The 13,352-nt window shown below is 41.7% G+C and overlaps 1 protein-coding gene across 2 annotated transcripts; it reads left to right on the forward strand.

The window, feature by feature from the left end:
- Positions 1–41: 41 nt before the first annotated feature.
- On the forward strand, positions 42–5,862 carry LOC306862084 (ras-related protein Rab-34-like). Of its 2 annotated transcripts, none has more exons than XM_079404707.1 (11): positions 42–211; positions 385–485; positions 741–823; positions 1,067–1,132; positions 1,278–1,379; positions 1,457–1,521; positions 1,595–1,646; positions 1,722–1,803; positions 1,984–2,074; positions 2,837–2,944; positions 3,375–5,862. In XM_079404707.1, the coding sequence occupies exons 2-11, from the start codon at positions 429–431 to the stop codon at positions 3,431–3,433; spliced, it is 765 nt and encodes a 254-aa protein (XP_079260833.1). In that variant the 5' UTR covers positions 42–211; positions 385–428; the 3' UTR covers positions 3,434–5,862. The 2 variants fall into 2 exon arrangements, with proteins under 2 accessions (XP_079260833.1, XP_079260834.1); XM_079404708.1 differs by having other exon boundaries at positions 59–211; positions 2,837–2,940; positions 3,375–4,305.
- Positions 5,863–13,352: the final 7,490 nt, after the last annotated feature.

Genomic DNA, 13,352 nt, shown 5'->3' on the forward strand with positions numbered 1-13,352 from the left:
CCGCTAGGCATTGTGGGTTATGTAGTTCTCTTGCGTGCTGTAAATATCGAGGGCAGCCACTGGAGACCGGCTTATGTTGAGCACAGTCACGCAGTGAGAGCAAAAAGTTACTTTTACACGATTACTTCAAAAATGTGTCGATTAAACAAAGTTACTTTCAAGTCTAAAACAGGCTCCTTGTAGAATGTAAAAAAGCCTTCTGCCTTTTAAGGTAAGTTGTAGGCTATTTATTTCATTTTCAAACAAAAGAAAAAATTCATTTGTATTACTTTTTAAATATCGCTTTGACATCAGATTGTATTATATAGCAGCATGTTGATTTGTCATTAATGTGACTGTTACTTAATTTTATGTATTTTTATTATTGTTATTTTATTAATCCAGCGGACAGAATGGTTGTATTGGTGTGGTCTTATTAAAGCTCTCACATGATGAGCTCTCTACCCCCTGTGAAAGGAGACAGGATCATCTGTGAACTCCCTTTGGTAACACATTTATATATATATATATATATATATATATATATATATATATTTAATTAGTTATTAGTTTTGTCCACTCCCTAGCTGTTTTGTTCCTCAAAACTCATTCATTTTAGAGGATTATTGTATTTAATCACCAACTGAGCGTTATAAACCGGACTCGACTGGAACAGATTATTATGTAAAAGCTACCTTTTTGTTTTTTTGTGTAATTTTTTAAAGTCTAACCTAACAAATTTCTTTTGGGCTATAATTCAGTATTTTACAAGGGACGCTGCAGTGCACACCAAAGATGGCTTCAATATTACTGTTAAAGAGGCATGTCAAGGACAGAACTCAGGGTATGTTACTCTTTTTCTCTCTTTAACACGCATATACAAACATTTGTTTTGCTATTATAGTGGGGACTTTCCATTCAAATCTATTGTTTTGAAATTTTCAGTGTTTTTATGGAGACCTCTGGCTGGTCCCAACAGTGCAGGCAAAATTTCATAAACAAAGCCAGAGTGGTTTTGATGGTATATATTACAGATGTGTAATGCACTCTGAATTAACTTTTTTTTATTGTAAACCTACTTTTCCAGATTGAATGTAGCCAAGGTCATTGTTGTTGGTGATGTAGGAGTTGGAAAGACCTGTTTAATAAACAGGTAAGAGTCAGTAATATTAATTTACTTATTCTCACTTCAGATCTCATTCAGATCCCCAATTTTAACACACATCCCAACCATATCTGGAAAAAAAAGAAAAAAAAAAGCTTGAATGATTACATTTGTTAATATTTCTGTCCTCGAGATTCTGCAAAGACACATTTGACAAGACGTACAAGGCGACTATTGGAGTGGATTTTGAGATGGAGAGATTTGAGGTCCTCGGGGTGCCCTTCAGTTTGCAGTTGTGAGTTTTGTGTATTATTTTAACAGTCATTCATATGGTTGCACATCCTTCGATCACAGATCTCTCTCTCTCTGCAGGTGGGACACAGCAGGTCAGGAAAGATTCAGATGTGTTGCATCCACATACTACAGAGGAGCTCAAGGTAATAAAACAGACTATATTAAGCATACTCTTGCTGTGTATCGTGTAAAATCAATGTATCTTTTGTTTTCCAGCCATCATTGTTGTCTTTGACCTGAGCAATTATAACTCTTTGGATCATGCAAGGTACAGTATGACCCCTTATTTGGTTTCAAACACTGTTTGAATAGTCATGAATCATGTCTGTCTCTGTTTATTCAGAGAGTGGCTTGAAGATGCCATGAGAGACAATGACCCTTCTAGTGTTCTCCTCTTCCTCGTGGGAACCAAGAAGGATCTTAGTGTGAGTTATTTTCAGTTTATCTCTTCAAAGCCTTTAAAAATCCATTGCCACACTGCGACTTTAACATGATGTTGGCACATGAACATTTTCAATAATAAACAATGCATGAAATTACACTGACAATCCCCAGATGGTGTTTCCTTGAGATAACTTGTCTAGATGAATCTTTCTGTCCCATAGCACCCAGATCAGTTGGCCCAAATGGAGCAAGAGGCTGTTCGACTCTCTGAGGAGATCAGAGCAGAGTATTGGGCCGTGTCTGCACTGTCAGGTAGAGAAACATGTCTGTCTCAGAGACTTCTAACAGCAGCTGTTTTGAATGCCATCAAACCATTTTGTGTGTCTGATCTAATGTCAGAAATAATATCTAGATGTGTTTTTATAAATATTTTTTGTCAAATAAATTCACATAAAAAATTAAGTAAAAGAGTATTGTGAAATATAATATAGTCTAAGTGATATGGGTTACATACTTTTATTAATACTTTTATTCAGCAAGCATGCATTAAATTTATCAAAAGTGACAGTAAATACCTTTGTTACAAAATTGTTCTATTTAAAATTAATGTTGTTCTTTTGAACTTTCTATTCATCAAAGAATCCAGAAAATAAATTACAGTGTTTACCAACATATTAGGAACCAAAAACAGTTCAAAACAAGTTTTCAAAACTGATAATATTAAGAACCTTTATTATTAGAGCACCAATAATAATTGAGCACCAAATCAGCATATTAGAATGATTTACAAAGAATCATGTGACACTGAAGACTGATCAGCAGAGTAATGACTAATGAAAATTCAGTTTTGGCATCACAGGAATAAATTACAATTTATAATCGTTATTTTAAGTTGTAACAATATTTCACAATATTAACATTTTTATTGTAAATTTGATCAAATAAATGTAGCCTTGGTGAGCATGAGAGACTTCTTTCAGAAGCGCATAAAAATGTAATGATTCCAAACTTTTGACTGTAGTGTAAGTAACATATGACATGAGATCATATGTGTTTTTCTGTTGCCGTCTATAGGGGAAAGTGTGAGAGATTTCTTTCTACGGGTTGCATCACTTACATTTGAGGCCACTGTATTATCTGAGCTGGAGAGGAACAATTCTAGACAAGCTAGTGATATTGTCAGTAAGTTCTTTCATTACATCAAAATATGGCTAATTTTTGACATTTGTGACCCTGGACCAAAAAAACAGTCTTAAGTGTCAATTTTTCGAAAATTGAGATTTATACATTTATACATCATCTGAAAGCTGAATAAATAGGCTTTGCATAGCAATGCATATTACTAATCAAAAATGAAGTTTTGATATATTTACAGTAAGAAATTTACAAAATATCTTCATGGAACATGACCTTTACTTAATATCCTAATGAGTTTTGGCATAAAAGAAAAATAAATAATTTTCACCCATATAATGTATTTTTGGCTATTGCTACAAATCTACCACAGAGACTTGGTTTTGTGGTCCAGGGTCACATTTTATTTTCATGTTTTGCCCTGGAAATATTTCACCATGGTCATACAGAAAATAATATATGCATCTTTTCTTCACAGAAATCTCTAACAATTGTGATGGAAAATTTAAGAAGAGGCAATCCAGCTGCTGTCATTGAGTAAAAGTGTAACTTTCAAATGGCAGTAGAAGTGTTCCTGGAATCCAGACTTTGGCATGATGTCCCATAATGCCCTGACACATATTTTTGATTGGAAGAAAAAATGATAAAACAGAGGACTTGGCCAGTGAGATGAGAATCTCAACAAGAATTAATCTGGTTGTGAATTCATCTAGAAGTGTATTAATGAATCCATGATATATTTCATGTGTTTCCTAGTTATGAATTTGAAAGTGTTTTTCTTTATCATTGTTATATTACATGTTTATTTTGTGGATACACTGCAAATTGAGTTTCTCATGGACTATCAAATGACCAGAATCAAGTGAGTGACATTTTTTCCAAAAATATTTTTGTCCTAAGCAGTATTATAAAGAGGGTTAAATCTGTAAATCTGTCTATACATACTTGGTGTCATTTACTGGCATTTCAAGTCTATTACATAAAGCGATGCAAATCCCTGTAATTTGACGGTAATGAGTTCTGCCTTCTCATTTGATTTTTGTCTTAGCAAACAGCAGTGTTTATGAGCAGAATGCTTAAGAGGTCACATTAAATGCCCTCCTGGCTTTTCTGAGTGGATCTTTTGTAAATGTAGCCCTTGTTTTTCATTGCATCATGAGTTTCTCTGGCTAATATGATACATATGCCAGCACTCATGACCACAGGCTCTGCTGCCGTCTGCACCGACATGAGATTCCCACTGTGAGCTAAATGGAAGGATTGTTAAGATGTAAATGGAGGAGAAGTATCACTTATGCAAAAATTGCGAAGCTAAAATGAGCAGCTCAACAAATATCCCACTATAACAGAACTACACACATGGTCAGAATTGTTGATATCTTTGGTAAATATGATTAAAGAAGGCTGTGAAAATTAATCTGCATTGTTGATCCTTTTGATCTTTTATTTAAAAAATGTATCACAAAAATCTAATCTTTCACTGGAGAATAAGAATTTAAAATGGGGGGGGGGGGGGTATCATTATGAAATAAATGTTTTTCTCAAATACACATTGGCCACAATTAGCAGTACCCTTTTATTCAATACATTTTGAAACCTCCATTTGCCAGTTTAACAGCTCTGAGTTTTCTCCTATAATGCCTGATGAGGTTAGAGACCATTCCTTCATCCAGAATCTCTCCAGATCCTTCAGATTCACAGCTCCATGACGGTGCTTCTTTTCAGTTCACCTCACTCATTTTCTAGGGTTCAGGTCAGAGGACTGGAATGGCCATAGCAGAAGCTTGGTTTTGTGCCCAGCGACCCATTTTTGTGTTGTTTTTCAGGTTTGTTTTTGGATTATTGTACAGTTGGAACATGGCCCATTATAAGATTTCTAACAGAGTCAGTCACAGATTTTTTTATCTGTTGGTATTTGATAGAATCCATGATGCCATGTGTCTAAACAAGATGTCCAGGACCTCCAGCAGAAATATAGGCCCACAACATCAAAAATACAGCAGTATATTTCATTGTAGACATGGGGTACTTTTTATCCCTGTGTTCACCAAACCCATCTTGAGTGTTTCCTGCTAAAAAACTAATTTTTTAGTTTCATCTGACCATAGAAGCCAGTCCCATTTGAAGTTCCAGTCGTGTCTGATAACTGAATATGCTGGAGTTTGTTTTTGGATGAGCTAGGAGAATTTTTCTTGAAACCCTCCCGAACAACATGTGATGATGTAGGGGCTGTTTGACAATTTTTTAAAAAGGTTTTCTGACCCCGAGACTCAACTATTTTCTGCAATTCTCCAGCTGTGGTCCTTGGAGAGTCTTTAGCCTCTCAAACTCTTCTTCTCACCGTGCATTAGGACGATATAGACACACGTTCTCTTCCTGGCAGTTTCGTAACATTTTCTGTTGATTGGAAATTCTTAATTTTCACTGCTCTAGCTCTTTTCTTAAAGCCACTTCACTAATTTGTGAAGCTCAATTATCTTTTGCTGCACATCAGGAATATATTCTTTGGTTTTTCTCATTGTGATGGATGATTAAGCGAATTTGGACTTTGTTTTTCCTCCTGTTTATATTTCTGTGAAACAGGAAGCCATGGCTGGATAATTTCATGTTCATAATCACCCTGGAGTGCACACAATTGTGAATATGAATGGGAATATACTTCAGAGATATTTTACTCATAAGAATTTCTAGGGGTGCCAATAATTGTGTCCAACGTGTATTTGAGAAAAACATTTATTTCATAATGAGATTTTCCCCCATTTTCAATTGTTTTAGTTCAATGAAAGGTTAGATTTTTGAAATTTAAAAAAAATAAAAGATCAAAAGGATTAATAATGCAGGTTTATTTTCAGAGCCTTCTTTGATCATATTTACAAAGGGTACCAACAATTCTGACCACGTCTGTATATTGTGTGTGTGAAATGTCCGCTCAAGTCTTCAAGAGAGAATAAAGACTAAAATAAGCTAAAAAAAGGTGTAAATGTATTTTTTTATTTTTAGTATTTTTGTCAGCTATGGGGGAAAATCCTGTTTACTCTTTTACTGAAGCCAGATTGGTTAACGTTTGTGTACTGCACAAACCAATGGCGCTCAAGCCCGCCAGAAGGGGTGGAGCCGACAGCTACAGGAGTCGGCCCAGCGCGCCATTTCATCAGAATCAACAACTGAAGCGACAGCCATCGATTCGCGTGCAGCTATAGCACGGCCAGTTGCGCAACGCTCGTTCCCTTATTTCGGGGAACCGAGGTTACGTGAGTAACCGGAGCGTTCCCTATCAAATGGGAATTCCCACTGCGTCGTCATATTTCATTGACGACGGCTATGGGGAGCATATCCAGTAGCGCCGTGCTATAAACAGAAGCAGAACTAAGCCTGCTCCGCGAGCTAAGCTCAGGCACACTCAGAGTGGGCCTCATGAGTCCAAGCTATAAGAGACCTGAAAAGTATCTAGGGTGTGTTTGCCATAAGCCATGTCCACCCGAAGGGAGAAAAGAGCACTAAGCTGATAACACCCATTCCTGCAGGGCAGGGATGCCCAAACTGTAAATCAAATTCAAATTCAAATTTTATTTGTCACATACATATACATACGTAGTACGACATGTAGTGAAATGTATTGTACGACTGTCCAACAAATTGTCCAACAAAATTAAGAAAAACCTCAAGTTTACAAAAATACAAATAGAAAAAGTACAGTAAACATATATACAGAAATAAACTAGCAATAAAAAAAAAATAACAAATAGATATGAGAATAAAAATAGATATGAGGAATAAAAAATAGAATATGATTCTATATAGATTCTATAAAAAGTAAAGTGTATGTCAGTGATAAAGTGTCCGTGTGCTGTGCTGTGCAGTGCAGTAAAGTGTATAAGTGAGTAAGGAATACTAAAGACAAAGACAAATGGTATGTAAGTCCCACTCATTTATCCTTACGTAACCTTCTACAAATTAGTGCAGATTGTACTTGAAAAATGTGCAAAGTGGAAGTGTGGGGTGATGTGATTATAGTGGAGAGTGGTTAAGACTCCGAATGGCCTGCGGGAAGAAGCTCCTCCTCATTCTCTCTGTGTTCGCCTTCATGGAGCGGAAGCGTCTCCCTGAACGCAGCAGAGAAAAGAGTCCATTGTTGGGATGGCTGAGGTCCTTCACTATCTTCCTGGCCCTGGTCAGGCACCGCTTGCTGTAGATCTCCTGCAGGTTAGGGAGCTCGGTGTGAATGGTACGTTCCGCTGAACGCACCACCCTCTGGAGGGCTCGTCTGTCCTGCATAGTGCAGTTCCCGAACCAGGAAGTGATGCTGCCCGTCAGGACGCTCTCGATGGTGCAGGTGTAAAAAGTCTTAAGCACCCGAGAGGGAAGTCTAAAGTCCTTTAAGCGTCTCAGATGGTACAGACGCTGCCTGGCCTTCTTCACCAGGGTGCTGGTATGACAGGACCAAGTCAAGTCCTGCGTGATGTGAACACCCAGGTATCTGAAGCTGTCCACTCTCTCCACTGGAGTCCCGCTGATCGTGATCGGCTGGTATGACCGCTCCTGCTTCGTACTGAAGTCCACTATCAGCTCCTTAGTTTAGCTGATGTTCAGGTGTAGACTATTCACCTGGCACCAACTCTCCAGGTTCTTAATCTCCTGTATGTAGGCCGTCTCGTCGTTGTCTGAGATCAGGCCCAACACAACAGTGTCATCAGCAAACTTGATGATGGTGGTGGAGTTGGAAGTGGCCACGCAGTCATAAGTGTACAGTGAGTACAGCAGGGGGCTCAGAACACAACCTTGAGGGGCTCCAGTGCTTAGGGTGATGGAGGATGAGGTGTGTTTACCCATCCGTACGGCTTGCTGTCTGTCCTTCAGGAAGCTGGAGATCCATTGGCACAAGGATGTGCTGAGACCAAGGACTTCCAACTTGGAGGTGAGTGTGGAGGGAATTATGGTGTTAAACGCTGAACTGTAGTCCACAAACAGCATTTTTACATAATTCTTTTCTGCAGTCCAGGTGACTTGTTGTGGTGTGGAGGAGGTGTGAGATGGCATCCTTCGTGGAGCGGTTATGTCTGTATGCAAACTGTAGTGGATCCAGTGTGTCTGGTAGTGATGCAATGATGAAGTCTCTGACCAGTCTCTCAAAGCACTTCATCACCACTGATGTGAGGGCTACAGGGCGATAGTCGTTTAGGCAGGTGGGCTGCGGTTTCTTGGGGACAGGAACAATGGTGGACTGCTTAAAGCATGAGGGGACTATGGACTGTTCCAGGGAGAGGTTGAAGATCTCGGTGAACACCGGTGCTAGCTGGTCAGCGCAGGCCTTCAGAACCCGACCTGTGATGCCATCTGGTCCTGCTGCCTTCCTGATGTTCACTCTCTTGAATGCCCTCCTCACGTCATGCTCCGTGATGGTGAATACGTTGTCCTCACCGGCTTCCTCAGCGTGCATGCAGTTAGCACTGCTAGCGCCGTTAGCGTGATTAGCTGCAGCCTCGAAGCGAGCATAAAAAGTGTTCAGCTCGTCAGCCAGAGAGGCGTCCGCATTCCCCGATCTGGAGGGTGGTGTTTTATAGTCCGTGATGGTTCTAAGTCCCTGCCACAGGCTCCTAGAGTCGCCATGTTGGAATTGCGACTCTAGTTTCCTCCCGTAGCGCTGCTTCGCCTCCTTCACCGCTCTGCGCACGCTGTAAGATGCAGCCTTGTAATCATCCATGTTCCCGGTGATGAGCCCTGTGTTGTAGGCAGCGGAGCGGGATCTCAGGGCGTCGCGGATGGTTTTATCCACCCACGGCTTCTGGTTGGGAAACATCCTGATGATGGTTTTCTGCACCGTATCATCCATTAGTTTCTCTATAAATCCCACAAGGATTTAATAGGATCTAATAGTTTTGATTAGGATTTTGTAGGATCTAATAGTGTCGATGGTGACAACCAGCCGGCCGCACAAATCTCCCCAATAGAGATTCCGTTGGACCACGACTAGGAAGAGGCCATTCCTCTCGTGGAGTGGGCCCTCACACCTATAAGGCACTGTACACCCACTGAGTTATAGGCCAGGGCGATAGCCTCTACTATCCAATGAGATAGCCTTTGCTTTGTGAGCAGCAGCCCCTTATAGCTTACACCAAAGCACACAAAGAGCTGTTCAGACTGTCTAAACGACTTAGAACGCTCAAAGTACACTCACATTGCCCAGACCGAGCATAGTAAGTTAGGTCCCTGCTCACCGTCTGATGCGGGAGTGCTAGAAGGGAGATAACCTGGGCTCTGTGTCTCTTTGGTACATAGCCACTGCGTGGCCGGAGAATGACCTTACAGTCATTGGGTTCGAACTCAAGACAGGAAGCTCTGATAGATAGGGCTTGTAAGTCACCTACTCACTTGACGGACGCTACGGCCAAAAGCAGAGCGGTTTTGAGAGTCATGACCCTTAAGCCGGCTGTTGAAGCAGCTCAAAGGGAGGGCCCCAGGACTATGGACAAGTCCCAAGTTGGCATGGTCTTAGGGCGAGGAGGATTCAACCGCCGAGCGCCTCTAAGGAACTTAATGACCAAGTCAATTCTGCCAATTGTCCGGCCAGCCTCGAGAGAATGATTCGCCGCGATGGCTGACACATAGACCTTGAGCGTGGAAGGGGTGCGCCCCTTATCCAGCAGCTCTTGCAGAAGGGTTAGCACGTGGGACACGTTACATGAAACCAGATCCTGGTTACTTGCTGAACACCAGTCACTGAAGACTGACCACTCGAGGGCGTAGAGGCGTCGTGTAGATGGAGCTCTAGCCTCTTAAATTGTATTAGCGACTCTCGTTGGAAGTTGACTAGACTTCCCTTGAGCGGCCAGACGTGAAGGCTCCACAGTTCCGTCTGGGGATGCCAAATCTTGCCCTGCGCTTGCGAGAGACTCTCCCCAGTGGCCTTGATCACGGTGCTGCAGATAGCAGCTGGATCATCTCTGGGAACCAGACTTGGTTCCTCCAGAGGGGGGCCACGAGGGGGAGAGAGCATTTTGTTTCCCTGATTCACCTGATAACCTGGGGTAGCAGGGCAATCGGAGGGAAGGCATACAGACGGGTGTTGGGCCAATCGTGGGCCAGATCATCCCGCTGCTTTGAAAAATAAGTTGGGCAGTGACAGTTGTCTCCGGAGGTGAAGAGGTCGACCTCTGCCTTGCCGAAAACTGACCAAATCATCCGAGCCATCTGGAGAATAACTGAGGAGGCTGCAGCCATGATTTCAAGGCAGTTGATATGCAAGCGTTGCTCGTGGGTCGACCAGTATGCCGGGTTGCCCTCGTACAGAGCGCCCCAGCCTGAGCTGGAGGCACCCATGAGGCCGAGCATCCTCTGAAATGCTTGAGGCGATGCAAAGCCCCCAGCTTGACTATCTCGTTGGATAGTCAGGGAGCGATCCGGTGTTATCCAAGCACGCATTTCAACCCCAAACGCTCTTTAGGTGGTTGACCTGTGAGCGATCAATTGCCGTTCTGAGTCGGCTAGCATTAGCCAGTCGTCGACGTATTGCAGTATACTGATACCCATCTGTCTCAGAGGGGAAAGAGCCGCGTCTACGCACTTCATAAAAGTGCGTGGGCCAGAGACAGTCCAATGGAAGGACCATGTATTGATAGGCCACTCCCTCGAAAGCGAATCTCAAAAACGGTCTGTGACGGGGCATTATTCGGATATGAAAGTAAGTGTCTTTCAGATCCACAGACAGAAACCAGTCCTCGGGCTGAATTTGCATGAGGATCTGTTTCAAAGTTAAGCTTCTGAACGACCGTCACATGAGAGCTTGATTCAGATGTCTGAGATCGAGAATTGGTCTGCCGTCGTCTTTCTTGGGAACAAGAAAGACGACTGACCTTTGATGATACATTTCAACCATACTAATAAGCAAAAATTACTTTAAATAAACTAACAATTGTGCTTCATTGTTTTTTATTGCTGAATGGTGTTGAACCTTCTTCTCCTGCGTTCTACTTTACAGATGTGAATTTACTTTTCCTTCAGCCTGAGGTTTATTCATTACACTTTTTGGTGTGAAAGGCATTTTACATTTGTTATAATTAGAACTTCTTGCATTAAAAACAATCAAGCCCTGCTCATATTTAAAAAGTAACGCAAAAGTAACGTAACACATTACTTTCCATAAAAAGTAGCTAAGTAACGTAATTAGTTACTTTTTTAGGGAGTAACGCAATATTGTAATGCATTACTTTTAAAAGTAACTTTCCCCAACACTGCCGCTCAGTGGAAACGAGCCATTAAAGAGACTTTGGCTGTACTTCTGCTTCAGCTTCTTAATTGCAGAGTCAGCGAAGAGATGGTCTCATCGCTGAAGTAAAAGATTCTGATGAAATGGCGCGCTGGGCCGACTCCTGTAGCAGTCGGCTCCGCCCCTTCTGGCGGGCTTGAGCGCCATTGGTTTGTGCAGTACACAAACATTAACCAATCTGGCTTCAGTAAAAGAGTAAACAGGAGTTTCCTCCATTGCAGTTGTCAATGAAATATGATGACGCAACAGGAGTTCCCTTTCGATAGGGAACTGATACACTGGACATCGGCAGCGGAACGTTTGTCCTGGGACTGTCTGAGCTTCTCCCTGTACAGACCACAGACAGTAAAAAAAGATGGACGACGCATCTCTGCTTCCTTCCACTATAGAAAAGTGAAGCCAAAACATCTCAGTATGGCCGCTGCCATCGTGAGTAAATGATGTCATTTGGAGCCCGAGTCTGAGCAGTATAGTCGTGAGGTGGAGCCACAGAATCAAACTCCCGCAGACCCAATCAATCATAACGACACGCCCCGTTTTTATAGCATCAAATTACAAGCTAAAATCAAACTTACCACAAAAACGAACAATTGAACATATATCAGCATGATAACAACTACCTTAAATGACCAAAATCATATTTTGTAAAATTGTATTGAAGTGTAATTAATTGTTTTGTTATGACTCAAGGGACTTCAATGGGACATTCGTTTACATGGAGAGGGCGGGGTTTATGACATGTACTGCAGCCAGCCACCAGGGGGCGATCAAAGACCCGCAGCTTCACTTTTAAGGACGAGTGAGACACACCTCGGTACAGACAGATACTAAAGGCCCCGATACCTCAACCGAAATCGAAGAACGAACTGATATGACGTAATTTCGAACAAAATCAGGACGAAACGAAGTTCGTTTTGAGTTCGTTTCGGCAGTTCGATATAGCCCACCAAAGCGAACTTTCTGGGGCTCGTTTTGGCTTCGAAACACCTTTGAGCTACCATTGGTCGGTGGTGATTACGCAATCGGTGGGCGGGTTCGGAAACTCCGCCTTCTCTGACACACGATTTATTTTTCCCGGTTCGTTTCTCATTAAACCAAGGTCAGGCAGGAGAACAACATCTCTAAGTCATTACTAATACACTGTGTCAAATAACTGAACTGCCACAAATATATCCGCACCTGTACAATCGCTCGCGGGGGGACTTTAAAGGTTCAGAGAAAGCGTTTAATTCCTAGAAAGAAATTGCAATGAAGCTTGGTGTCGACGACCCGGAGTTATGCAAAAAGCGATGTAGAGAAACATCAGATGCAAGTTTTCCAAAGCCATGAAAAGAATGAAACGAAAGAGTAAAGATATAAGGTAGCAAGTACCAAATAAATGTTACACCATATATACTGCCGCTGTTGTTCTTTCAATAAGCGAATTTAAAAGGTATACAGTATGAAATGCCAAAAGAACAAATAATAATAAACCTTTATTTTGATCAAAGCATGACATCACATAAAATATAAAAACGTGTAATAATTTATCCAGTTTAATAAAAGACCTTGATACACCTTCATTGCATCGTTGTTGTGTTTAGGGCATTCGCGCGAGCGTCGCGACACATGTTTACATTAATCTACACCCCGCCTCCAGCAGCGCGGGGGTGTTGGAATGTTCGGAAACAGTATACCTTTTCGAACTTCTTTTTGCCCCCAAACGGAGGAGCGTCTTGCTGCAGCCCACAAGATCCAGGGGGCGTGGTTGGATCCAGATCCAACTCCTCCCACCTTACATTTACCTAAACCTACCCATCTCCACGCCCTGATCCCTAAACCTACCCATCTCCACCCCTAAACCTACCAATCTCCACCCCTAAACCTACCAATATGATGTCACACTTCACTTGGATGTCCACCGCAGGATGCAGTGAGCCTGTTTGAGGTATACACACACATACGCAGAGAAACACCTATCTTACTTCAAGGTTGCCTCGGCCCTGAACCTTATCGGGCATGGTTACACACACAATGAGAGCAGCTTCTTAGAGAGTAAAAAGGCATACTAAAGCCATATTCAACTTATTCTCTAACATGCATAAATGTAGCTTTGATTAATAATTATTCAAGCAATATTATAATTAATATTACGAAGGCCATTGTAGATCTGCGATCCACTCCTTCAATGCGATGCCACAAGAACCATTTTTG

The sequence above is a fragment of the Barbus barbus genome (genome assembly GCF_936440315.1).
Source record: "Barbus barbus genome assembly, chromosome: 43".
Taxonomy (NCBI): domain Eukaryota; kingdom Metazoa; phylum Chordata; class Actinopteri; order Cypriniformes; family Cyprinidae; genus Barbus; species Barbus barbus.